Below are 27,167 nucleotides of genomic sequence, written 5' to 3'. Positions count from 1 at the left end.
CTTTCTCCAACCCTTTATGTTGAGCCTGTTGGTATCATTATGTGTGACATGGGCCTCTTGAAGACAGCAGACAGGCAAGTCTTGCTTTTTTCATCCAACTTGCAGCTCTGTGCCTTTTAAGTGGGCCATTTAGACTGTTTACATTCAAGGTTAATATTGATATGTGAGGTTTTGATCCTATCATGAAGTTATTAGCTGGTTGCTTTGTAGTTTCTATTATGCAGTTGCTTTATAGAATCTGTCAGCTATGCACTTCAGTGTATTTTTGTGGTAGCAGGTATTGTTCTTTTATTTCCATGTTTAGAACTCCCTTAAGGATCTCTTGTAAGGCTAGTTTAGTGGTAATAAATTCCCTTAGCACTTGCTTGTCTGGAAAAGCTTTTATTTCTCCTTCAATTATGAAGTTTATTTATTTTATTTATTTATTTTGAGATGGAGTTTCACTCTGTCATCATGCTGGAGTGCAGTGGCACAATCTCAGGTCGCTGCAACCTCTGCCTCCCAAGTTCAAGCGATTCTCCTGCCTCAGCCTCCCAAGTAGCTGGGACTACAGGTGCACGCCACTACGCTCAGCTAATTTTTGTATTTTTAGTAGAGACATAGTTTCACCATGTTGGCCGGGACGGTAAAGTGCTGGGATTACAGACATGAGCCACTGCGCCCGGCCCAATTATGAAGTTTAGTTTGGCAGGATATGAAATTCTTGGTTGGAATTACTTTTCTTTAAGAATGCAAATGGGTCGGGCGCGGTGGCTCACACCTGTAATCCCAGCACTTTGAGAGGCCAAGGTGGGTGGATCATTTGAGGTCAGGAGTCCGAGACCAGCCTGGCCAACATGTTGAAACTCCATCTCTACAAAAAAATACAAAAATTAGCTGGGCGTGGTGGCAGGTGCCTATAGTCCCAGCTACTTGGGAGACTGAAGCAGGAGAATTGCTTGAATCTGGGAGGTGGAGGTTGCAGTGAGCCGAGATCACACCACTGCACTCTAGCCTGGTCAACAGATCAAGACTGTCTCAAAAAAAAAAAAAAAAAATGCTGAGGGCTGGGCACCATGGCTCACACCTGTAATCCCAGCAGTTTAGAAGGCTGAGACGGGTGGATTCTTTGAGCCCAGGAGTTTGAGAACAGCCTGGGCAACGTGGTGAAACCCTGTCTCTACATTTTTATGGTTTTTTTTTTTTTTTTTTTTTTGAGACACAGTCTTGCTCGGTTGCCCATGCCGGAGTGCAGCAGTGCAGTCTCAATTCACTGCAACCTCTGCCTCCCAGGTTCAAGTGATTCTCATGCCCCAGTCTCCTGAATAGCTGGGACTACAGATGCATGCTACCACGCCTGGCTAATTTTTGTATTTGTATTTTTTTATTTTGAAACAAAGTCTTGCTTAGTCATCCAGGCTGGAGCACAGTGGTGGGACCACAGCTCACCACAACCTCAGCCTCCCGGGGTTAAGCAATTCTCCTGCCTCAGCCTCCTGAGTAGCTGGTATTACAGGTGCACACCACCACGCCCAGCTAATTTTTGTAATTTTAGTAGAGACAAGGTTTCACCATGTTAGGCAGGCTTGTCTTGAACTCCTGACCTCAAGTGATCCACCCGCCTCAGCCTCCCAAAGTGCTGGGATTACAGGTGTGAGCCACCATGCCCGACCAACTTTTTTGTTTTTTTGTTTTTTTTAAGGTATGAAGTCTTGCTAAGTTGCCCAGGCTAGACTTCAGCTCCTGGATTCAAGAAATTCTCTTGTTTCAGCCTCTCAATCAATTAATTTTCTTTTATGTCTATATTTGTGAGCAATATTGGATATTGAGCTGTAGTACTTTTTTTTCTTGTCATGTTTTTCTGGTTTTGGTATCAAGATAATGCTAACCTCAGCTGGGTGCGGTGGCTCACGTGAGCCTGTAATCCCAGCAATTTGGGAGGCCAAGGTGGGTGAATCACCTGGGGTCAGGAGTTTGAGAGCAACCTGATGAACATGGTGAAACCCCATCTCTACTAAAAATACAAAAATCAGCTGGGCATGGTGGCACACACCTGCAGTCCCAGCTGCTCGGGAGGCTGAGGTGGGAGAATCGCTTGAATCCAGGAGGCAGTGAGCCGAGATTGTGCCACTGCACTCTGGCCTCGGCAACGGAGTGAGAGGCCGTCTCAGGAAAAAAAAAAAAAAAAAAAAAAAAGATAATGCTAACCTCATAAAATGATAAAATGATTTGAGAAGTGTTCTTTACTATTCAATTTTTTGAAAGAGTTTTTATAGAATCATATCTTTTTTTTTCTTAAATGTTTGGCAGAACTCACTAATTAAACTATCTGGGGCTGGAGTTTTCTTTGAGGGAAAGGTTTTTTATATTATGAATCCAATTTCTTTAGTAGATTTATGGATATTCAGAGCTTTTTTTTTCTTTAGTGAGCATTGATAGGTTGTGTATGTTAAAGGATCTGACCATTTCATCTAATTTACCAACTTTATTGGCATAAAGGTTTTTCATAATGCTCTCTCCTATTATTCCCACTGTAGAGCCTGTAGTCTCTTATTCTTCATATTGGTAGCTTGTCTTCTCTCTTTTCTTCCTGGTAAATATGGCTAGAATTTTATCAATTGCATGAATCTTTTCAAAACATCAGATTTTAGTTGCACTGATTTTCTTCTATTTTTGTTTGTTTTCTATTGGTCTCTATTCTTATCCTTATTATTTCCTTCCTTCTGCTTATTTTGGGTTTTTTTGTTCTTCCTTTTCTAGTTTTTTCCTCTAAGCACTGATTTGGCAGCATCCTCAAAATTTTGGTATGTTTCTATTTTTACTCGGTTCAAAGTATTTCATAACTTTCCCTGTGATTTCTTTTTTGACTCAGGGTTATATGAAAGTATGTTGCTTAATTTGTAAAATATTTGGGAATTTTCCTAAGATCTCTCAATTACTGATTTATAGTTTAATTCCATAGTGGTCAGAGAACATATTTTGTATTATTTTAGCCTTCTTAGGTTAATTCATAATTGTTTTATGGCCCAAATTATGGTTTATATGATCATTGTTCCATATGCATAGGGAATAATATATGTCCTATTGTTGGGTGAAGTGTTCTATGACTGTCAATGGAGTCAAGTTGGTTGATAGTATTTTTCAAAACCTCTATACTTTACTTATTTTTTGCTATTTCTATCAACTCCTGCAAGAGAAGTGCTGGAATCTCCAACTATAATTTTGGATTTACCTATTCCTCCTTTCAGTTCTGGAAGCTTTTTGCTTCATGTATTTTGAAGCAATGTTATTAGGTATATATACATTTAGAATTACGTCCCCCTTATTAATTGACATCTTTAGCATCATGGGATGTCCCTCCCTCTGTGTGTGTGTGTGTGTGTGTGTGTGTGTGTCAGGGTATCTATCATCTAGGCTGGGGTGTAGTGGCGTGAACATGGCTCACTGCAGCCTTGACCTCCTGGGCTCAGGTGATCCTCCTGCCTCAGCCTCTCAAGTAGCGGGGATCCCAGGCATGTGCCACCATGCCTGGCTATTTTTTAAGTTTTTTTGTAGAGATAGGCTCTCACCATGTTGCCCAGGCTGGTCTCAAACTCCTGGGCTCAAGTGATCCTCCCAACTTGGCCTCCCAAATTGTTGGGATTACAGGCATGAGCCACTGAGCCTGGCCTCCGTTTGGTTATTGATTGGCTCTAATTTTTAGAAATTTAAAATATTTTCTTTAGGAAAATAACTTTTGCTAATAGCTTTTCTTATTTTTAGACATTAGTGTTTTGTTTGGGAGCATAACATTTAGTAACTTTTAAAAAGCAACAAATTGAGCCGGGCGCGGTGGCTCAAGCCTGTCATCCCAGCACTTTGGGAGGCTGAGACGGGTGGATCACTAGGTCAGGAGATTGAGACCATCCTGGCTAACACGGTGAAACCCCGTCTCTACTAAAAAATACAAAAAACTAGCCGGGCGAGGTGGTAGGCACCTGTGGTCCTAGCGACTCCGGAGGCTGAGGCAGGAGAATGGCGTAAACCCGGGAGGCAGAGCTTGCAGTGAGCTGAGATCCAGCCACTGCACTCCAGCCTGGGCAACAGAGCCAGACTCAGTCTCAAAAAAAAAAAAAAAAAAAAAAAAAAGCAACAAGTTGGCTGGGCGCAGTGGCTCACACCTGTAATCCCAGCACTTTGGGAGGCCAAGGTGGGTGGATCACGAGGTCAGGAGATCGAGATCATCCTGGCTAACACAGTGAAACCCTGTGTCTACTAAAAAGACAAAAAAAAATTAGCTGGTTTTGGTGGCGTGCACCCATAATCCCAGCTACTCAGGAGGCTGAGGCAGGAGAATCACTTGAACCCAGGAAGTAGAGGTTGCAGTGAGCCGAGATCACACCGCTGCACTCCAGCCTGGGCTACAGAGGGAAGGGAGACTCCGTTTCAAAAAAAAAAGCAACAAGTCAAGTAAATATATGTTAGGTAATAGACAAAAAGCTCAATAGTGGGGAGTCTAATCTCCTAATTCTTCTAATCAAACTGATGATGTCACTGGGGAAAAGAGGATCGGTTGGAACCTGGCATTTGGCAGTTACCAGAGGAGTTGTGCCTGGGCAGAGGGTACCCAGGAGACACCCTGGTGCCCTTAACCTCCAAAGCAGGCAACATTGTGTGTCCAGGTCTGTGGACCAGAGACACAGGATGTTTTGTGACTGACAGAGTGATCCAAAATGGAGAAGGATGACCCTCCACAGTTGGTGACTCCCACATCAGTGAAAGCCATCATCTTGAGGATTGAGGCTGCCCAGCTAACTCGGGCTCAAGAGGTAGCCCCTGAGATGAAGGAATCACCCTTATATTGGGATCTGATGTGGAGGTTGGGGACTGATCCCAGGTTTGAGCGAGATTCAAGCTCTGGGTCCTCAGAGGTCCTGGGATATTCAGCAACCCAGGTCTGCAGACAGATTAGTATAAATTATCTCTCTCCTAAACTTGGCCTCTACAGGGTGAGCTGAAAGCAACCACCCGCCTGAGGCAGGGCTGGGGCCGGGAGGGGGGCAGGAAGCTTGAGGATAGCCCTGAGGCACATTGTGGTACATCCTACAGGGCAGGAGAAAGGACCCAGAATCTGTTATTGGTAACCCTCCAGAATCCCCCAAGCTGAGCCCAGGAAGTTCATGGGGGTTGGGGAAATGGCCAAAGGCTCAAATCACCCTATACATGAGGCTTTAGTACATTTTTTACTTGAGCCTCTGATCCTAGAGCTTCCTGGGGCCTCACGTTTCCAAGCTTCTGTTGCCTGTGGATCCTTGTAAGGAAAGACATCCAGAAACCCCCAGCAACCTCTGAAATTCTAAAGAAATGTTTGCTGTGGGGTTTTGGTACTCTATCCTTTCTTGACCTTCTTAATAATCACAATGATAATAAAAGCTAACACTTTTGTATGATGTGCCAGGTACTATTAAAAGCACTTTAAAATATTTAATTCATTTAATCCTTACAGAAACCCTGTGACATAAGTACTATAATGATTCCCACTTTAAATATAAGAAAACTGAGACCCAAAGAGGCTAAGCGACTTGTCCAAGGTCACGCTGCTAGCATGTGGCTTCTGGCTGAAGTCCACAGCCCTAACACGGCAATCTGCTGCTTCTCTATAGGATATTTCTACCCAGCTCTTAGACATTTTGGACAATGTCAATTGTGTCATCAACCGCTTCCAGGAAGAATTAGGATATGATTTAAAAGAAAATGCCAAATCTCACCAGACAGATCCAAAGGGCAAGAAGAGATTCATCTTGCTGGACAAAATTGCCTCCTTCTCCAAAGATGCTAAGATGAAGGAGAAGCACCTGTATGACATTCTCCGCTGGCTAGGTGACTGGGGTGAGTTTGCGGGCTGGGCACCGTGCCTCCTCTGGCGAGCACAGGGACAGCACAGGACACATCCCCTTCTCCAGTGAAGCATTCCACCACTCCTGTCACAGCACATCACCTCCGTGCTCCTAAGGGGCAGACACAGAAGTGTCCAAACATCACAGATCACAACATTAGCTGAATATATGATGAAGCCTAAGTCACGGGTCCATTATGACATCTCATTTTTTGAGCAGGATAGAAACTAAATTCAAACCCACATTAGCTATTTTATAGAGCACCCCTGGGTGATATTCAAAGCACTGAATGACCTTTACTGCATGAGCCCTGATGCCAGCTGTGTGAGCAACTAGTACAGCCATTTGGGTGTGGGTCAGCTGCATTAAACCCTAAAGCTAGGTGCTACCCCCCACTCAGGTCAGAGTCATCTCATCACAGGACCTGTGTGCTGTGTGCTGGATGCTCCAGTGTTGGAAGAAGATGGTATCAGGATGTGCCCTGCCGCCCGCTTACTACCCCATGCTTGGAAGCTCTCAGTTCAGTGGTCCCTCAGCTTCCTTCAAGACTGAGAGAGCAGTTAACTCTGCTTAATTAATTCAGTTGTCCAGATGTTGGACCAGGCAATGGGCATAGAGCAACAACAAGTCAGATACCTCCCTGCTGTACAGACAACAATACTATTTAATGTCCATTGTGAATTTCTACACGGCAGGCCTCATGTTAATTGTTCCACAGGTATTATCTCATTTAATCTTCACCCAGTTCTTTTATAGGGAAGGAAACTGAGGCTCAGAGGGATAAGCGACTTGTCCAACATCACATAGCTAGTAAGAGGTAAAATCAATGTGACTTCACAGTCACTGTAACCCCTGTTCTATAGGGCTAGGTCTGTGTCCCCCTGGAGGACAGACTGCTCTCAGCCTGCACCTCCCATCCCTTCTCCAGGTGACACTCTGACCTATGAGATCGGGGCCAGGAAGAGTGAAGAGGAAGAAGCAGCCCTGGACGAATGGATTGAAGTGACAGAGAAAATGTTACCACTCTCCCTCATTGCCACCAAAAGAGGCATTGAGTCACTCACTGCCCTTTGCTCCACTCTCATTGAAGGACAAAAGAAAAGGTCACAAGGTAGGTTCTAGGAGCACCTGGCCAGGGAGCTAGGTGAGGATGGGGTGATGCCATGGCAGGGGAAGAAGTCAGAGGCTGGGCCTGGGGTCTTTCTGATTCTCCTCCATCACAGAAGCTTGATTTGAGATGGATGGGCAGTGGTGAGGGGCTGGGGGTTGAGCCCAGGTCGAGCACTGAGCAGCTCTGAGCTGTCCTTCAGTGCTAAGGGAAGTGTGATGTGGAGACAGGTCTCTGGCGTGCTTACTGGAGCTGAGGCCTTATGTAGGTTCTGAGGAACAAAGCTGGGAGGCCAGGAGGGCTAGAGTTAGCAACTAGAGGCTGCGGATCATCCTCTCCTCACTCCAAACCCAGCAACAGAGCCAGGAAGGTTTGGGAGGCTCAGCCGGAGGCTGCTGCAGAGGTGGTCCATCAGCAAATAGCTGAACCTTGGCTTTTTACTCCCATCAACATTAGGGGAACCTGAGATTATCGAACTCTTACATTTTGTAGATGAGAACATTGAAACTCAGAGAAGAGAAGGGAACACAAGGAAAGCCTGTGGCCCCACACACAGGTTTTCTGGCTTCTTAATCTCACTCTACAGTTTGAATTGCATCTCTGTCATTTCTGGTTGTATCACTTTGGGCAAGGACTTCATCTCTCTGAGCCTCAGTTTCTTCACATATAAACAGAGGAGGGTACTGCCTAGCTCCAGGTTTGTGGGGAGGCTTCCACACAGTGTGAGGTGTCTGACACCACGCTTGGAACATGCTCAGGGCTTAATTAACAATAGTTAACCATCAACATTTACCATTGTTCTTCATGGCCAGCCTCATTATCAATCAAGTAAGGTCAGCAGGAGGGAGAAGGCAGGGAAAAGTGGATCAGGAAACAATCTGTTCTGCAATCTGTACCATACTCTGTCTTCAAATACACTTATTGTATACTTAGACCCTTGCTAGATTATAAACTTATGAATGGTAAAGACTGCATCTTTATTTCTTTTTAGGGATGATTTATTGAGCACTTATAACTAGGTACCTGTTACTGCACCTAGCATTAAACATGCATGATCTAAGTCCTATGACATAGATTCTATGATTATCCCCATTTTGCACATTGGGAAACTGAGACACTGAGAAGTTAAGAAAATTGCCCAAGGCAAATCGGAAAGATAGGATTCAAACCCAAGTTACCTTATTGCAGAATCTAAGCTCTGGACCACTAGGCCACATGGCCTCTCTGACAATACTAGCTAGATGCTAGCCCAATTTCAGTATCCCTTAATTTTTGTATTTCCTCTACCCCTCATCTGAAGTTAGCATTGTTTTTTCCACCAGTGATGTTTATTAAATAGGCCGATGAATGGATGCTCCAAGATAATCACTCCACCAGCTCTATACATAGTAGGTCCAAGGGGGTACAATGACCACCGTGACCCAGCCTTTGAGAAATTGAGATCTGCTAATGACAGGCACAATCTGTGTGTAGTGCATTTTCCTGGGGAGAGAGGGTCTGCTGCTTTCCTTAGAGTATCAAAGGGATCCCCCAAATGGAAAAAGACATTAGTTATTAAAAAAAAAAAATGTGAACAGTTGGAGGACCATGTGATAAATTCTTCACAAGCACAGTCCAGTGCTAACGGGAAAGGGAAACCAGGCTTCCTAAATGGGTGTAAGGGGTTTGGGTAGCTGATAATAGGAGGCAAATACACATACTGAGGCTGGGAAGTGGCATGATTAGAAAAATAACTCTACCCCAGGAGAACATGGAAGACCAGGAGGATGCTGCAGTGAGCTGTGCTGGCTTGCCTACGTCAGGCCCCTCTGGGCTCTGCAGGTGCTGTGGAGCTGGCAGACCCTGAGGCTGGGCTCTGGGCAAGCTCTGCACCCAGCAGAGGTCTGCCCTGTCAGCACCATCCCTGGTCCCACATACAGCCCCAGCTCCATACTCTTGCCAAATCCCTAAGGGGGTTGCCATTTTGGCCCTGCAGGGTTTGGAGAATCAATGCAATCCTTGGGACCCATGAGAGATCGTTGACTTTTTTCTCTCCACTTCTCCCAGTGTCCAAACGCACCTTCTGGCAGGGCTGGCAGGGAAGAAGCCCACAGACATCTCCATCCCATCCTCAGCCACTGAGCCCAGAACAGATGCTCCAGGACCAGCATACCATGAACACAAAGGCCTCAGAGGTGACGTCCATGCTGCAGGAGCTCCTGGACTCTACCATGTTCAGCAAGGGGGAGGTCAGGGCCATCAGGTACATGGCCACTGTGGTGGAGAACCTCAACAAGGCCTTGATCCTCCAACACAAGGAGAACAGGAGCCTGGAGACCAAATACAGGTACCTGCAAATGCAGGCGACCGAAGAGCTCAGCAGCCAGAGGCTGCACTTCCAGCAGTTCGTGCAGGTCCTTGAGAGCAGGAAGGATGCTCTGCTGAAGCAGGTAGAGATCTTAGGGGGACGGTACCATGACCTTCTCCTGACGAAGCAGGCCTTGGAGTTCCAGCTGAAGAAGGCTCAGGCTGCTATAGGTCAGGCAGAAGACCCGGCTGAGGTTTCTGTTGACTCCCCGGGTCCCTCTGAGAGAGAGACCCTTCCAAGGAAAGAAACAGTCACGGAGGAAAGCCAACAGGAACCCATGAAGAAGGAGCAGTTGTTCTCGCCACTTCCCCCAGGTACCATGGCCATGGTGTGGGACAGTGGTGCTACAGCTGCAGGGCACCAGCCACTTTCCACCATGACTGTGCACTCGAGGGTCGCAGATGTGTTCAGCAGCAAGGACACCAAGAGCCTTGAGCCTGTACTTCTGCCCTCAGTAGATCGCAGGTTTCCTAAGAAATGGGAAAGACCCGTGGCAGAAAGCTCAGGCCACAAAGACGAAGACCATGAGGACTACTTCCAGGAAAAGGGAGGACTCCAAATTAAGTTCCACTGTAGCAAACAGCTGTCTCTAGAGAGCTCCAGGCAGGTGACCTCTGAGAGCCAAGAGAAGCCCTGGGAGAAGGGATTCGGCTGGGAGACACGGAGGCAGCTGTGGCTGGAGGAGGAGGAGATGTGGCAGCAGCGGCAGAAGAAGTGGGCCCTGCTGGAGCAGGAGCACCAGGAGAAGCTGCGGCAGTGGAAGCTGGAAGACCTGGCCAGGGAGCAGCAGCAGAGATGGGTCCAGCTAGAAAAGGAGCAGGAGAGCCTAGGGAGAGAGCCGGAGCAGCTAGGGGAGGACGTGGAGAGGAGGATTTTCACACCCACCAGTCGATGGAGGGACTTACAGAAGGCAGAGCTATCGTTAGTGCCTGCCCCAAGCCGGACCCAATCTGCTCACCAAAGCAGGAGGCCACACTTGCCCATGTCTCCTAGTACCCAGCAGCCTGCCCTGGGAAAGCAGAGACCTATGAGTTCAGTGGAGTTTACCTACAGACCACGGACCCGCCGAGTTCCCACAAAGCCCAAGAAATCTGCCTCCTTTCCTGTCACTGGGACATCCATTCGAAGGCTGACTCAGCCCTCTTTGCAGATATCACCTGCTACTCTTAAGGAGAAGGTGTACCACATGGACATGGAGGCCCAGAGGAAGAACCTGAAGCTCCTGAGTGAGGAGTCTGAGTTGAGGCTGCCCCACTACCTGCGCAGCAAAGCACTGGAGCTCACCACCACCACCATGGAGCTGGGCGCGCTCAGGCTGCAGTACCTGTGCCATAAGTACATCTTCTATAGACGCCTCCAGAGCCTCCGGTAGGTCCTCCCTGGAACCCACCTGGCACCCACCTGCTGCTATATGTGGGCAGAGCCTAAACCCAGTGGGAGAGAAGGAACACAGGGCAAGGGGCGATGGGGAGAGCCACCCCAGGCCTGGACAGGGTCTCCTGAGTGGGATCCAGGAAAGCAAGTCTGGCCTGGGGCCTTGGGCAACCCCTGAAGGTGTGGGAAGAAGGGCACTGACCACTGCTCTCCCTGTAGTGGGCTTTTCCTCTAAGCCACTTCCTTCTCTCTTCCTCTCTTCCCATGGCCCTGTCCGTAATCCGCCTAATGTGCTCCCGTCTTTCCTTTCTCTTTCTGTTTCATCCCAGCCCTGAGGCTCCTCACCTGATACCACCTCCCACTTTTCTCTGCCCCATTTTCCCCAGCTCTTACCAGCCTCCACTTCTCTTTTTGCTCTAAGGAATTAAAGAAAACAAAGTCATCTCTGGTTAACAGACTTGGGGGATAGAGGAGGCCTCTCCACCCCCTAAATCGCTTCTCCTCTCTTCCCAGGCAAGAAGCAATCAACCACGTACAAATCATGAAAGAAACGGAGGCTTCCTACAAGGACCAGAACCTCTACATCTTCCTGGAAAACATTGACCACCTGCAGAGCCTCAGGCTGCAGGCCTGGACGGACAAGCAGAAGAGACTGGAGGAGAAGCGCCGAGAGTGCCTGAGCAGCATGGTGACCATGTTCCCCAAGGTGGGCCTCCCACCCCCACCTCCCGCTCTGCCTCCTGGGGTCAGCACAGTCAGTCGGCTTGGGGCCCCGAAATGAACCTGTGGGGATGTGGCTGCGACTGCGGGACCAGGGGCAGAAGGGAAAAGAGAAGGCAGGATAAGGCCTCTGCACCAGTGAGAGGTGAAGGCAGGCGGTGGCCTGAGCATGGGGGAGGGCGGCTTTCCAATCTGTTTCTGGGGAGAGCAACCCAGAGAGAGAGAGACATCTCTTCAAAAAGAGCTGTGGAAGAGAAGATTTCTTCCGGAAAAGAAGGGCAGCTGGATCTTGCAGTCCTGGCTCTGGGCTGTGATTCTCCCTCCCCTGTGGTTCTCCATGCCCTGCTCCTGTCAATCTGGTGGCTCTCCAGGCTTGGTGCACAGCCATCATCTTCACTGTCTTGCAGGGACTCGCTTTGCTTCTCCCTGAATCAGCTCCTTGGCTTTCCAGATTCCAGGTCTCTTCTTCCTTGGTTCACTTCCTTGTTTTAGTAGAGTCCCTCCTCCACTCACTTTCTGACAATGGTTGCATGGTTAAGTCATTGAGACCCTGGTTGTCTGAAAATGTCTTTACTTAATATCTGTCCTCACTCTTAATTGACTGTTTGCCTGGATGTGGAAATCTAGCTTAGAATCCATTTTCCCTCATAATCCCTCCAAATGTGTTTGTTTATTTGTTTGTTTTGAGACGGCATCTCACTCTTTTGCTCAGGCTGGAGTGCGGTGGCGCATTCTCAGCTCACGGCAACCTCCACCTCCCAGGTTCAAGCGATTCTCCTGACTCAGTCTCCCACATAGCTGGGATTACAGGCACCCACCACCACACCTGGATAATTTTTGCATTTCTAATACAGACAGGGTTTCACCATGTTGGCCAGGCTGGTTTTGAACACCTGACGTCAAGTGATCCACCCGCCTTGGCCTCCCAAAATGCTGGGATTATAGGCATGAGCCACTGCACCCGGCCACAATTTTTATTATTTATACATTTATTTATTTAAAATAAGTTTTACTGTATATATTTAAGGTTTACAACATGACATTATTAAGATACATATATAGCAAAGTGGTTACCATAGTGAAACAAATTAACATATCCATCATCTCACATAGTTGCCATTTTTATCTCTCCTCTGGCAAGGGCAGTAGTAATCTACCCATTTGGCAAAAATCCTGACTACAATACACTATTAACTATAATCCAACACATAGAGCTTTCAGTTTTTTAATCCTATGCATTTGCTACTGTGTATCCTTTGGTCTATGTCACCCCATTTCCTCCCATCCCCACTCCAATTCTGGTAACCAGTTTTATTTTCTGTCTCCTCAATTTGGCCTTTTGGTTTTTTTTAGATTTCACATACAAGTGAGATCATGTGATATTTTTCCTTCTATGCATGGCATACTTCACTTAGCATAATGTCCTCTGGGGCCAACCATATTGTGGCAAATGGCAGGATCTCCTCCTTTTTTAAGGCTGAATAATATTCCACTGTATATACAGTTATGCATCACTTAATGATGGGGTTGTGTTATGGGAAATGTGTTGTTAGGCAATTTTTTGTTGTGTGAACATCATAGGGTATACTTCCACAAACCTAGCTGGGATAACCTGCTACACACCTAGACTATATGGCATAGCCTATTGCTGCTAGGCTACAAACCTGTGCAGCATGTGACTATTCTGAATTATAATTATAATTCTGACTATTCTGTAGGCAGTCAGAACACAATGGTGAATATTTGTGTATCTAAACATAGAAAAGGGACAGTAAAGATATGGTATTATAATCTTATGAGACCATGGTCGTATATGTGGTCCATCATTTACTGAAATATTGTTATGCAGCACATGACTGTATATACCAGAATTTCTTTCATTTGTCCACTGATGGGCACCTTGGTTATTTCCATATCTTGGCTACTGTGAGTAATACTGCAATGGACATGGGAGTCTAGATATCTCTTCAAGGTGGCAATTCTGTTCCTTTGGGTATATACCCAGAAGAGAATCCCTGGGTCATAGTAATTTCATTTTTAATTTTTTTAGGAGCCTCCATACTGTTTTCTACAATGGCTGTACTAATCTACCTTCCTATGAATAGTGTACAGGATTCCCTTTTCTTCACACCCTTGCCATGACCTTATTATCTCCTGTCTTTTTGATAATAGCCCTTCTAGCAGGTGTGGGGTGATAGCTCATTGTGGTTTTGATTTGCATTTCCCTGATGATGAATGATGTTGAGCACCTTTTCATATACTTGTTGGCCATTTTTGTGTCCTTTTTTTTTTTTTTTTTTGAGACAGAGTCTTGCTCAGTCGCCCAGGCTGGAGTGCAATGGCGTGATCTTGACTCACTGCAAGCTCCGCCTCCTGGGTTCACGCCATTCTCCTGCCTCAGCCTCCCAAGTAGCTAGGACTACAGGTGCCCACCACCATGCCTGGCTAATTTTTTCTATTTTTTTAGTAGAGACGGGGTTTCACCATGTTAGCCAGGATGGTTTCGATCTCCTGACCTCGTGATCTGCCCGCCTCAGCCTCCCAAGGTGCTGGGATTACAGGAGTGAGCCACCACACCCGGCCGTCTTTTTTTTTTTTTTTTAAAGACAGCAAGTGTATTAGAGCAACAGCATGCAACAGAATGCCTGCTCCATAGACAGAGCAGGGCTGTCCCATAGGCAGAGTGGCCCAGAGTACCCCATGTCTTTTTTGGATAAATGTCAATTGAGGTCCTTTGCCCCTGCTTGTTTTTTTTTTTTTTTTTTTTTTTTTTTTTTTTGAGACGGGGTCTCACTATTTTGCCCAGGTGGGTCTTGAACTCCTGCTCTGCCTATTTTATTATTTTTAGTTTGCTAAATGCCCTGTTTATTCTGCAAACAAGGCTTAGAAATGTGCAGACACAAGTTGTAGGTTGAGAAATCTCTGTGTAGTTGTGACTTCACGACTATACTTCAGTAAAAGCAGTTATGACGGTGGCTTCTGAACATATTAACCTACCATTGTTTTGTCCAGAGCGAACAGTGAAAATGGATTCCTAATGGCCTATTTCTCTAAGTGATCATCACATTTCGCTGCTCTAGTCCTTAAGAACGAGTGGAGCCTTCACTTAAGCTGCCATCTCCTTGCCACTCAGGGCTTCAACAATTGTAAGCACAAACTCAAAGCTGGTCCCAGGCCCTCAGCTTGTAAGAATTTCAGGCTGTCCTTTTCCACACGATTCTCAGAGTAGGTGTAGTGACCTCCATTCATCATTTTGTCCTTAGCAAGCGGGAGTGTTGTAACTTTACTTCCAAAACTTATTTCATGAGCCACCAGAGCAGTAGGACCTGTACAGATGGCGGCTATAAGGTACTTCTGGTTTTCCTGTTCCTTTAGTATCTCCTTCACAGCAGCAGACTCAAATAAATTCTGTGCACCCAGATTACCTCCTAGTAGAACCACTATGTCATATGGTCCCCCTTTTTTTGCATCTTCAAGACTGGTATCAGGGCAAATGACAACATCATGGCTACATTGTACTGGGTCTTTTCCAGCCAGACCCGCAATGGTGACCTTAATCCCAGCTCGCCTCATGACATCTACAGGATGACCGTCTCCATTTCCTCTGCTTCTTCAGCCAAAAACTCAAAATAATAATGATTTAAAAATCAGGAGTCGGGCGCGGTGGCTCACGCCTGTAATCCCAGCACTTTGGGAGGCCGAGGAGGGCGAATCATGAGGTCAGGAGATCAAGACCAGCCTGGCTAACACGGTGAAACCCCGTCTCTATTAAAAATACAAAAAAATTAGCCGGGCGTGGTGGCAAGTGTCTGTAGTCCCAGCTACTCGGGAGGCTGAGGCAGGAGAGTGGTGTGAACCCAGGAGGCGGAGCTTGCAGTGACCCGAGATCATGCCACTGCACTCCAGCCTGGGCGACAGAGCGAGACTCCATCTCAAAAAAAAAAAATAAAATAAAAATAAATCAGGTTATGTTTTCATGTATTGAGTTGTAGAACTATTTTATACTAAGACTAATTTATACAATGTGAATTTTCCTAACAATAATGTGAGCATATTTTCATGTGCTTATTTGTCATCCATTTATCTCCTTTGGTAAAGCGTATTATTGGGTTGTAAAGTTCATCCTATATTTGATACCTATATCAAATATTTGCATACCTATATCTGGTATGCAAGTTCTACACCAGATCTGTATTTCATGGATATTATCTTTCAGTCTGCGGCATTCCTTTTTTTTTTTTTTTTTTTTTGAGACAGTCTTGCTGTGTTGCCCAGGCTGGAGTGCAGTGGTGCCATCTTGGCTCACTGCAACCTCCACCTCCCGGGTTCAGGCAATTCTCGTGCCACACCCTCCTGAGTAGCTGGGATTACAGGCACCCGCCACCATGCCTGGCTACTTTTTGTGTTTTTAGTAGAGACAGGGTTTCACCATGTTGGCCAGGCTGGTGTCTAACTCCTGACCTCAAGTGATCTGCCTGCCTTGGCCTCCCAAAGTGCTTGGGAGTCTTGCTCTGTCGCCCAGGCTGGAATGCAGTGGCATGATCTTAGCTCACTGAAACGTCCGCCTCCTGGGGTCAAGCGATTCTCTTGCCTCAGCCTCCCAAGTAGCTGGGATTACAGGCATGTGCCACCACACACGGCTAATTTTTGTATTTTTAGTAGAGATGGGGTTTCACCATGTTGGCCAGGCTGGTCTCGAACTCCTGATCTCTGGTGATCTGCCCGCCTTGGCCTCCCAAAATGCCGGGATTACAGGTGTAAGCCACCATGCCTGGCCTATGTAAGATATTTTGAGAGCAAGAGAGACCAACCACATTCACATAACTTTTATTACAGTATATTGTTAACATTGTTCTATTTTGTTATTAATCTCTTACTCTGCCTAATTTAAATATTAAACTTTATCATAGTTAAGCATATATAGGAAAAAACGTGTATAAAGGGTTTGGTACTGAGGTTTCAGGCATCCACCAGGGTTCTTGAAATGCATCCCCCGAGGATAAGGGGGAACTACTGTATGCAAAACCCAAAGCTATACAACAATGAGAAACATTAAAAGGGAAATTCAGGTGTAAGTGAAGACATTCCTCTGAATTCCCAGGTTTCTCTGAGCATCAAAACCCACCAATCTTTCAGTCCTTTTCTTGAATATTATTCTGTATCCACATTCTCTGCATCTGATTGTATCCCTGGATTTTATTTCATTTTCTGCATGACATTCTCCACAGATATATATCATTAGCTGCTGCTTTGGGGGTTGAATGTCCTGGATGTCATTGTGAGCTCCTTTTTACTCTGAGTGTCTTTCTAGTTTTCGTCCAAGTACCCACCACAAACTCCACAACCCACCAATTTCCTACCTACCCAGCAATGAGAAATGGCATCTTAATAATATTTATTCTTTCAATTCATGAGCATGCTGTATCTCTCCAGTTACGTCTATTTATTTCAGTTTTATAGGTTTATTATTCAAATATTCTGAAGCTCTGTAACTAGGTGCATACACATTTAAGATTGTTTATGTACTCTTGAAAATTTGACCTTTACTATTTATTTTAATAGAGATGAGGTCTCACTATGTTGCCCAGGCTGGTCTCCAAATCTTGCCCTCAAGCGATCCTGCCACCTTGACCTCCCAAAGTGTTGGGGTTACAGCATGAATCACTCTACCTGGCCCAAAATTTGGACTTTTATCCTTATGAAATAGCCCTCTTTGTTTCTTTTCTTTCTTTTTTTTTTTTTTTTTTTGAGATGTAGTCTCGCTCTGTCACCCAGGCAACGCAGTGGCGCCATCTTGGTTGGCTCACTGCAAATTCCACCTCTCAGGTTCAAGGGATTCTTGTGCCTCAGCCTCCCGAGTAGCTGGGATTACAGGCGCCTGCCACCACACCTGGCTGATTTTTATATTTTTAGTAGAGATGGGGTTCGCCATGTTGGCCAGGCTGGTCTCCAATTCTCGACCTCAGGGGATCCACCCACCTAGGCCTCCCAAAGTGCTGGGATTACAGGCATGAGCCACCCACACCCAGCCCTTTGTTTCTAATTATATTCCTTGCTCGTCAGTGTACAACAATATTGATATAGTCACTGCAGCTTTTTAAATACTTTTTACTATTTGCATGGTATACCTTCTTCCACTCTTTCACTGTTAACCTATGTCTATATATTATTTATTTATTGGAACGCTTCATGAATTTGTGTGTCATCCTCGTACCAAGGCCATGCTAGTAGTCTTCTCTGTATTATTCTAATTTTAGTATATGTGCTACCGAAGTGAGCACCATGTCTCTATATTTAAATTGGGTTTTTAATTGATATTTTATAGTTGGGTCTTGCTTTTTTATGCAATCTGTCAATCTTTGCCTTTTATTTGGTGGTTTTAGGCTATTTATATTTGATGTGATTATCAACACAGTTGGGTTTAAATATATAATTTGCTCTTCATTTCTATTTGTCTCATCTGTCCTTTGGTTTTTTTTCCCTCTTTTCCTGCCTTCTTGTGGAGTAATTGAGCTTTTCAAGTAAATTCATCTTATCTCCACTCCTGACATATTACATATTAGCCATACCTCTTTGTTTTGTTATTTTTGTTATTTTTTATTTTTATTTTTTGAGACAGAGTCTCACTCTCTCTCCCAGGCTGGAGTGCAGTGGTGTGATCTCGGCTCACCGTAACTCTGCCTCCTGGATTCAAGCGATTCTCATGCCTCAGTCTCCTGAGTAGCTGGAATTACAGGTGCCTGCCACAGTGCCCGGCTAATTTTTTTTGTATTTTTAGTAGACACAGGGTTTTGCCATGTTGGCCAGGCTGGTCTCGAACTCCTGGCCTCATGTGATCCACCCACCTCAGCCTCCTAAGGTGCTGGGATTACAGGCGTGAGCCACCATGCCCAGCCTGTCTTGTTATTTTGTTTTTAATATTATTTTTTTGAAACAGAGTCTCACTCTGTTGCCCAGGCTAGAGTGCAGTGGCATGATCTCAGCTCACTGCAACCTCCGCCTCCCAGGTTCAAGCGATTCTCCTGCCTCAGCCTCCTCAGTATCGGCAATTACAGGTGCGCACCACCACACCTGGCTAATTTTTGTATTATTAGTAGAGACTGGATTTCGCCATGTTGGTCAGGCTGGCCTTGAACTCCTGACCATGTGATCTGCCCACCTCGGCCTCCCAAAGTGCTGGGATTATAGGCGTGAGCCACTGTGCTCTAGGGTTTACAATATAAATCTTTAACTTATCATAGTCTACTTTCAAATAATATTATTTCATGTGTAAGAACCTTACAACAGTATACATCTATTTCTTCCCTCCTGGCCTTTGTCCTACTGTTGTCATACATTTTGCCCCTATGTAACTTATAAATTCCCTAATATAGTTGGCCCTCTGTATCTATGGGTTCTGCATCTGTGGATTCAACCAACCACAGATGAAAAAGATTTGGAGAAAAAAATGGATGAATGTGTCTGTGCTGAACACGAACAGACTTTTTTTTCTTGTTATTCCCTAAATAGTCTAAAGATAGCATTTATATTGTATTAGGTATTATAAGTAATCTGGAGATAATTTAATATATACAGGAAGATGTGGGTGGGTGAAATGCAAACACTGCACCATTTTATAATATAAATATATATATGTATAAATATATATATTTATACATATATAGTATGTGAGCATCCACAGATTTTGGTGCCTGTGAGGAGTCCTGGAGCCAATACTCCATGGATAGCAAGGGACAACAGTACATTGTTACTACTTTTCCCTTAAGCAAAGGGAAAAGAATAATCTATTTACCCCCACACTTACCATTTCCAGTGCTCTTTACTCTTTTGTGTAGATCCAAATGTATTTTGAGTATCATTTTCCTTCTGCCTCAAGGATTCCTTTAACATTTCTCACACTGCTCATCTGCTGGTGATGAATCCTCTCAGCTTTGGTGTCTGAAAAGGTTTATTCAGTTTTCAGTTTTGAAAGATGTTTTTGCTGGATGTAGAATTCCAGTTGGGCAGTTTTTTCTTTCAGTATTTTACAGATGTGAACACAAACTCGTCCCAGGGATATATGAACTCTGAGGATGGTTTTGTCTGTTCTTGCCCAGTGATTCTTCCCCTGGCCTTGGTAGTTTCCTCGCAGGCGTGCACAGAGACTTAATGGGACGCCTCTGCAGAGCTTTGGAGATTTCTTGCCGTGTGGTTTCCTCCTCTCTAGTACTCTAGTTTTCAAATTCTAGTCACCTTGGCTTCCCTGATCCCCAAACGCTGTCTCCTCATCTCAGCAAGGCTGCTGGCCTCTGTTTGGGTTCCCTGCCCTGTGCTGGGGCCTGGACATTGTCTCATTTGTTTCATTCCTTTTGGGGATCATTGACCTGCAATGCCTGTTGTCTGAATGGGTATATATCATTTTTTCATATATTTTGTTTGGCCTACTAGTTGTTTACAGGAGAATAGTAAACTAGTCCTTGTTATTCCTTTATCACTAGTTTATCTCCTCAAATAAAATCCCATACTATTAAGACCCATTTTAAATGTTAAAAGTTCCAAGAATTCCTATATACTTAGTTTTACTTTTTATTTATTCAATTTTTGTACAATTTTGAGTATGTACTTACACTCTTGGGCTCCTGGCAAAAAATCCATTGCCCCTCAGGGGACCATGCCCTATGGGTTAGGAACCATTGGTTTAGGCCAACAGAACCTAAACCATTGGTTTAGGCCAACTCACTCTCTTAATCTCTACACTTGGAGCCTATCCTCATCTTTTCCATGTCCTTACTGAGACCTCACGTTTTTCCTCTGAAAACTAACACTAGGAGAAACCTTACTCTTTCACCCCCTCCCCACCACCCCACTTTACGTTGGCAGAATTCAATAAAGTAACCATCTAAAATGTATAGACCTGGTTTTAACATTCATACATCAAGTACAACCCAAATAAATCCCAAGACGTTATGTGATCTCGTTATGCCATTGTATCCATTGTATCCCATTCAGAGATATAATGCTTACTCACCCACCAAAAATAATAAAAAAGTAACCACAATCTTTTTTTTTTTTTTTTGAGACAGAGTCTTGCTCTATTGCCCAGGCTGGAGTGCAGTGGTCTGATCTTGGCTCACTGCAAGCTCCACCTCCCGGATTCACGCCATTCTCCTGCCTCAGCCTCCCGAGTAGCTGGGACTACAGGCGCTCACCACCACGCCTTGCTAATTTTTTTGTATTTTTAGTAGAGATGGGGTTTCACCGGGTTAGCCAGGATGGTTTCGATCTCCTGACCTTGTGATCCACCTGCCTCGGCCTCCCAAAGTGCTGGGATTACAGGCGTGAGCCACCGCACCCGGCCAACCCCAATCTTTAATTGGGTCACTCATAATCACTAAAGTGGGTCCAGCTTATAATTCACAATAATGAAATTTTCTTTTATTTTTTCCTCTCCTCTCCCATTCTCTCACATCCAGAAAACCTCTTTAAATTCCAACACACTGTCTCTGACACCCGAACTTCCTTTTCTCTTTGTCTAGATAAATGATTACTAATCTATGGGCCATACACCACTGAGGGATAATGGAACCATGTGTATACCAATAATTGTCTATATACTGAATTACTAAAAAAAGGAAAACTTATATTGGAATCCTTGAAACTTCTGATATTTAAAATAAATGCAAAATAATATAGAATTAAAAAAAAAAAAAAAAAAGGCCAAAGAGATAATAGCTAAAACTTGGGAATAATGGAATAAAAGACTCCTATATTCTCCTCTTTTGACTTCTTTTTTTTTTTTTTTTTTTGAGACAGAGTCTCACTCTGCTGCCAGGCTGGAGTGCAGTGGCGCGATCTTGGCTCACTGCAACCTCCGTTTCCCGGGTTCAAGCAATTTTCCTGCCTCAGCCTCCCGAGTAGCTGGGACTACAGACGTGCGCCACCACACCCAGCTAATTTTTGTATTTTTAGTAGAGACAGGGTTTCACCATGTTGGCCAGGATGATCTGAATCTCTTGACCTTGTGATCTGCCTGACTTGGCTTCCCAAAGTGCTGGGATTATAGGAGTAAGCCACCGCGCCCGGCCTTGACTCTTTATTATAGATACATAGATATAGGTACAGATATAGATTTAACTCCTTTGTCTTCTTTTAATTTTTTTTCACTGATGTTTTGCCTGTTTCTAGATTCTCTACAACAGATGTAAAACAGGAACTAACCCAGCAAATTAGAATTCATACCCTTTGGGACTATTAATAATTTTGTCCCCATTATACAAGTATTGAGTTTATATCCATATTCATCTTTCATATGGCAGGAATAGCTCTCTGCACCACCCATGAGTATGGGATCTTTCCCTGCCAGACTCCTTCATTTGCAACACTGGCTTTGGGATGAGCAGCCCTCAGCTCTAGACCTGAGGCTCAGACTGCCAGGGGCAGAAAAGCAGCAAGTGCCGACGTGGTCCCTAGGGGCAGCTTGGAGGGACTGGAGGATCCCACAGTTGTGAGTCAGAGCCAGCTGGGACCTGCCCCAGGGTTGGGTCAGGAGGTACCACCTGCCCCCGAGTCTTGAGCAGCAGTGGCCTGAGTCTAGGGGAGGCAGCATGCTGAGGCATTGGTATGAGGGCTGGCATCAAGCAGCTAGAAGAGCCTTGGCCATGGAGGTTTCGTATCACCTTATACAAGTCCAGATAATCTCCTAGACGCACCTTGACTTGCTGTTTGTTTTGGGATTGAGAAGGAAAGGGACATGACAATTCTTTGAGTGGCTGTGAAGGTTCCCCCAGCTTCTCAACCCGTGCCAGGGCTGGGGCTGGACAAAAAGATACCCAGTGCAGTCCAGGCACAACCTGGCCCCCTGCTGTGAACCCTGCCTGGAGCTGCTCTAGTTCCAGCTGCTCTGGTTTTATTTTCTTCCTTGCTGTTTTGTCCATTATCCAGCTTCCTCACAACAAAGGAGAAACAGGAACTGACACAGCAAAAAAGAATTCAAGGAGTTTCCAGCAAAGGTCTGATACCTTGTGGTCCCAGGGTTTCTAACTGAAGGGATTCCCTCTACCTTACCCTCTCCACTCAGCCCTGAGTCCAGCAGGGGCACAGACAGGCAGGCAAAGCCTCCTCCCAACCTAGAGAGGAGATAACTTCCTGTTTCCCTGATGCCTCTCTGCTGGTTCCTCTAGCTCCAGCTGGAGTGGAACGTTCACCTGAACATCCCTGAGGTCACCTCACCAAAGCCGAAGAAATGCAAGTTGCCTGCAGCCTCACCCCGGCACATCCACCCCAGTGGCCCCACCTGTAAGCAGCCCTTTCAGTCCAGGCACCGGGAATGTGCGCCCCTGCAGATGGCCCGGTAGGTGCCGGGAAGCTGAGGGGGCAGCAGCTGTATGGGTGAAGAGGCAGGCAGCAGGAGTGACCAGCCTGGGGAGGTGGGCTGTGAAGTGAGGGCACCAACAGGCCAAAATCACCCTACAGGTTGCAAAGTGCCTGTCTTCTCAGCTGCCCTCCCCAGTGCTGGCCACGGACCCAGAGGTGGGGTGTGTGTCATAGTGTGTGGGCTTCAGGGGCTAGCCTGACCAGTGCATTTCAAACTATGCAACAGAAAGACTCTGAGGACCACACCTGAAAACTTACAACTTTTCTACCCTGAGCATCGATTTGGCATCTGCCATTGGTCTGTCCTGTAAACAAACCTGAACCTCCCTACCATGTGACCTGCAGGCTCTGGAGACACTGTGAACCTCTGGGCAGCTAAAAGGACCCTGGTCCACACCTACCCTTGCATGGCCTAGATCAGGGCTTCTGCCCAGGGCCTGTTCCTTAAAGGACAAGGGCCACCCTGGGAACCTCTTTCAGCAGCTCCTCCGCCAGAGGAGCCCCAGGGAAGTGAGATTCAGACTCAGTGTTGGAGGGGAGACGAGGAGGACAGTGACACACTCGATTTGAGAAAGGAAGGAGACAAAGCCTACTTGGGCCTGGTGGCTCTGGAGAGTCTCTTGCATCTCAATCTCTCTTTGTTGCTTTTCACATTCTCCAAACCCCCCACTCCCAGCCAACAGGGGAAGCAGATGGAGGCCGTCTGGAAGACCGAGGTGGTCTCCTCCAGTTACGCAATAGAAAAAAAGACCCCTGCCAGCCTTCCCTGGGACCAGCTGAGGGGACACCCAGATATTCCCCGGCTGTTGACACTGGACGTGTAGTCCTCCTACCACAAAAGCCTGAACTTCCTGAAGGCCCAGTAAGGTGCGAGGCTGATGGTCAATGTGGATTCTCCCCAATAAATCTTTCTCCAGGCTTTAACAATGACCTCATTTACTATCCCACACCAGACAGAGAGAGGCTAACCTGGTTCCTCTGCTAGGCGGATGTAAGCAGAGTCCCCTGTGCCAACAGCACTTCAGTTCTAGTGAAGGGTTTCCTTAGTGTCTCAGAGGCCACCAGGGGGCTTTTCCTTCACACTGGCCTCCTGAGCTGCACATGAATTCTGAAGAGCCCCATCTCACCCTAGCCCTGGGGGTGGTTCTCGGGGGAGCCAGGTATAGGGAGGGATAGATGAGGGAGCCCCTGGACTGCCTGAGAAACCTGAGCCTTGGGCCTGGGCCTATCTGTCACTTCCTTTCCTTACTACCTTCAAGAACGGTCCCTGGAAAGAACAGCTGGCTGGGGGGACAGAGGCAGGACTCCAGGGGCCAACAAGAGGCTTTTCTGGTTAGAAAAGGCTTAGCTCTCCTTTGCCTCTCTGGGCTTGTAGATGTCACTACTGAAGGCTCAAGGCTCTTTTAAGGACCCTCTCTACATGAGCCATCCCATCTGCCTCCTGTGACCCTGGCCCTGCGTCAGTTACAGATCCCCAATCGGGAGAGGCTCCTGATGCCTCCAGTCTAGACCTAACCAGAGCCAAGAGCCAGAAGATGCTGGTGCTGCCCCCATCCTCCAACTAGAGACCTCAGTGAGACAGGGAGGCATAGCGGCATCAAAGAGGGCCAGTCCCTGGCCGCACCTGCGCTCTGAAATGGGCCTGAGAGTCCCAGCATTCCAGTCCACCCAGTGCAGAAACCTGGTTTCCAGTTCCTGGAGGGTTTCCAAGGGGGATGTGCATGTGTGTTGCTGTTGGTTGTTGATTTAGATACAGCAAACAGAATGGAGAATAACCAAAACAACACTGTGATAGAACACTGTAACCCATAAGTCAACTGGGGCCTGGCCTGGCAGAGATTCGGTTAAACTTACCCAAAGCCCTCCCCATCGTGGGGGTCTCTCCTCTCCACATCCCTTCCCTGCCTGTGCTCTGCCCAGCTTCTGAGTCTCAGGCCAGCCCCTTTGTTCTTCCCACACACGGAGATATGTGCACATAAGTATCAGAGGTACGCACCCCACTTGAGCCCATACACTCACGACGTCAGTAACTTGCTGAAAATACAGAGGGACAGTGAGGAACAGGAATCATGTTGAACAGCACTAAGCAGCAGCCTCCTTTCTTCCCTCTTTCCCCGCCTCTCTCTGTGGTAAAACATGCACAATTCTAAAATTCCTTCATGTCTCAAGCAGAGCTGTTCCACCCACACCCAGGCCTCCACTGGGATCCCAGTTTCAGGCTTAAGGCACTTATCAAAATATTGTTCCCAGCAAAGACAGCTTCCCCTTTCTAAGCGAATTTAGATGAAGACAATTTTCTCCCTGCTTTCAACCCTGTACCTGTTTACTGTGTTGATCTCACCACCAGGTACAGAGGCAGATCCTGCTGTGCCGTCTTCTTTACCCACATCCCAGGCTGCCACCACCTCCCTGCGTGTCAGGCTGCTCCTGATGTCTCAGTGTGGGGGCTCCCTGCATTGTCTTGGGGTCCACTATTTTGGCATGAGGATCTGCTGGTCTCTAACAAAAGTTCTCTGTCCCTGCCCAGGCTGCTGCTACCTCAGGGTGGTGGCTGTGCTGCCTCCTTTGGGAGCGCCCTCCTGGACACTGCTCCACTCCCTGAAGTGCACCTTTTCTTGGGCCGCCTGCTCCTGGCCCACCATGAGTCCTCACATCCACCTGCTGCGCAGTGCCAGGTCACTCGCCTCTTTGTGGTCCTGCTGACCTCGCCAGCTCCCCTGGCCATGCTGTCCAGCTCACAGCCCCATATGGGTTCATAACTAGGCCCAACCTCATGCCCCATTCTCCTGGTCTGCCTGGCACTGACAGCCTGTTTGTCTCCAGGCCCACTGGGGTGTCCTCTCGGCATGTGAGGGAGGGTTGCTCATCTTCCCTCCATGGTTTGAGATGCTAGAAGACTGCATCCCTCAAAACCCAGCAGCCCCCCTTCTCTGAGATTTTTTTCAGCTTTGTCTTACAAGCATGTCCCTGGGGTTCTCTGTCTGACAGGTGGGAGAGCTGTGTGTGTCTGCAGACCCCAAATGCTTTCTGTAGCTGGAGAATCTTAGCCTTGACTCTTGAGTGCTCTGCCCTCCCCTTGCTCAGGGTCTGTTCCTGCACAGCTAAAAACACACTGGTACAGGTCGGGCATGGTGGCTCACGCCTGTAATCCCAGCACTTTGGGAGGCCGAGGTGGGCGGATCATGACTTTGTGTTGAGCAGTTCTGTGTCCAGGCTGAGTCTGGGCCCAGCTCTGGACTTGGCTCTGGGAAGTGCTCAGGTGCTGGATGGCACTCACATAGCCTGGGCCTTGTCTCAGTTGCTCCCCAACCTGTAACTCTATTAACTCTTGCAGTGCCTCAGCGAACCAAAGGAAGGAATGCCAGGAACCTACAAATGAATCCGCTTAGCTTGTTCAAAAAAAGTCAAGCGAGTCACTCCCTGGAACCCAAATAAGCCAGAAGGATCAAGACAGCCCCAGTCTCCACTGCATCCCTTAGCTGGTGATTCTCAACCTTCCGAGGGACGGAAACCCACAGAGAACTTGGTTGAAATGCAGGTTCCCAGCTGGTGCTTTTAAAGAAACCCTCTGGGTGTTGCTGAGTACTCCTAGACCTTTGAGAAACACTGTTTCCCTCCTGCAGTCCCCAAACTCTACGTTTTTAACAAAATAGAGGTTGGTTTATTTTAAAATTCTGTCTCATTGCTGAAACCCACACCTCCTCAACTCAGTTTTAGAACCCTTTGAGTGTTGTCTGTGTACTTTGGGAGCAAACATGCCGAGATAGCTGTGAGTGGCACTTGGCACTTAGTAGGTGTCAGTAACTCTTCATTTAATCAAAATATGGACAGATACATCACTGACATGCCAGTCAGTGATTTGCATGAAAGCTCAGAAGGTGAGAACAAAAGGAGATACCAAATACAGACCAGAGCCAGGTGTCATAAGGTGGGAGGCAAAGGTGAGCATGTCTCTGAGTGAGGACAAAGGTGGAAGAAATGGAGACATGAGGTTCAAATATAGATGGTGTGGGCTAAGGAGGCCATCTCTGGCAAGCGTCTGTCAGTTCAGTTGAGACACTAATTCGGTTAGTTCAATCAGCTCATGAGCACCTACGCACCCTCCACCTGACACACAGCTACCTGCCTGGTCCCCACTCAGTCTCCCCCGCCCCATCCTTCTCCACTCACCAGCACCCTTGGCCTAGGGACCACACATACAAATAGGAAATTACCCTATCCTCAGAGAACCCATGTCCAGCGGTTCTCTTCCTCAGGAATGGCACCCATCCTTGCTTCCAGCCTAAGACTGAGACTCCGGAAAGCTGAGCAGGATGTGGGATGTGAACAGCCGGTTCTGTGGATGATGCCAGGAGTAGGATTTGTTTTCTGAATCACAGCTTAAGATATCGCGAGGATGCCTGGTGTGGGA

General features: G+C 46.7%; 2 protein-coding genes, 1 non-coding gene and 1 pseudogene across 5 annotated transcripts in view; 2 read left to right on the top strand and 2 right to left on the bottom strand.

Annotated features, from left to right (window-relative positions):
• The first annotated feature begins 4,353 nt into the window (after positions 1-4,353).
• FAM186B (family with sequence similarity 186 member B) lies at positions 4,354-26,428 on the top strand. 3 transcript variants are annotated; one of them, XM_050748342.1, is made up of 8 exons: positions 4,354-4,443; positions 5,622-5,847; positions 6,784-6,966; positions 9,010-10,678; positions 11,198-11,390; positions 22,564-22,733; positions 23,433-23,623; positions 26,091-26,428. In XM_050748342.1, the coding sequence occupies exons 2-7, from the start codon at positions 5,799-5,801 to the stop codon at positions 23,578-23,580; spliced, it is 2,412 nt and encodes an 803-aa protein (XP_050604299.1). In that variant the 5' UTR covers positions 4,354-4,443; positions 5,622-5,798; the 3' UTR covers positions 23,581-23,623; positions 26,091-26,428. The 3 variants fall into 3 exon arrangements, with proteins under 3 accessions (XP_050604299.1, XP_050604297.1, XP_050604298.1); XM_050748340.1 differs by lacking the exon at positions 4,354-4,443 and adding an exon at positions 4,514-4,787; XM_050748341.1 differs by lacking the exons at positions 4,354-4,443; positions 23,433-23,623 and adding an exon at positions 4,535-4,787.
• Positions 14,019-17,627, bottom strand: LOC126930336 (Parkinson disease protein 7 homolog; annotated as a pseudogene).
• On the bottom strand, positions 17,576-17,685 carry LOC126931851 (U6 spliceosomal RNA). Its single transcript, XR_007717965.1, has one exon. It is a non-coding gene; the product is annotated as a U6 spliceosomal RNA (small nuclear RNA).
• The window catches only part of LOC126930835 (tubulin alpha-1A chain), a 421,509-nt gene continuing 418,803 nt past the window's right edge, over positions 24,462-27,167 (top strand). Inside the window, exon 1 of the mRNA XM_050748372.1 lies at positions 24,462-24,473. The gene's annotated coding sequence lies outside the window, so the exon portion shown is untranslated. The remainder of the gene's footprint in view (positions 24,474-27,167) is intronic.

The sequence above is a fragment of the Macaca thibetana genome, chromosome 11 (genome assembly GCF_024542745.1).
Source record: "Macaca thibetana thibetana isolate TM-01 chromosome 11, ASM2454274v1, whole genome shotgun sequence".
In the NCBI taxonomy this organism is placed as follows: domain Eukaryota; kingdom Metazoa; phylum Chordata; class Mammalia; order Primates; family Cercopithecidae; genus Macaca; species Macaca thibetana.
Note: the sequence above shows the minus strand (reverse complement) of the source record. Positions and strands in the feature narration are given on the sequence as shown.

Excerpts from the sequence above, each read along its gene's own strand:
- FAM186B (XM_050748340.1), top strand. The coding sequence starts at position 4,692 with ATGGAGAAGGATGACCCTCCACAGTTGGTGACTCCCACATCAGTGAAA. Across the intron at positions 4,788-5,621 it reads AGCTAACTCGGGCTCAAGAG|GATATTTCTACCCAGCTCTT; the intron begins GTAGCCCCTGAG and ends GCTTCTCTATAG. Across the intron at positions 11,391-22,563 it reads TGGTGACCATGTTCCCCAAG|CTCCAGCTGGAGTGGAACGT; the intron begins GTGGGCCTCCCA and ends TGGTTCCTCTAG.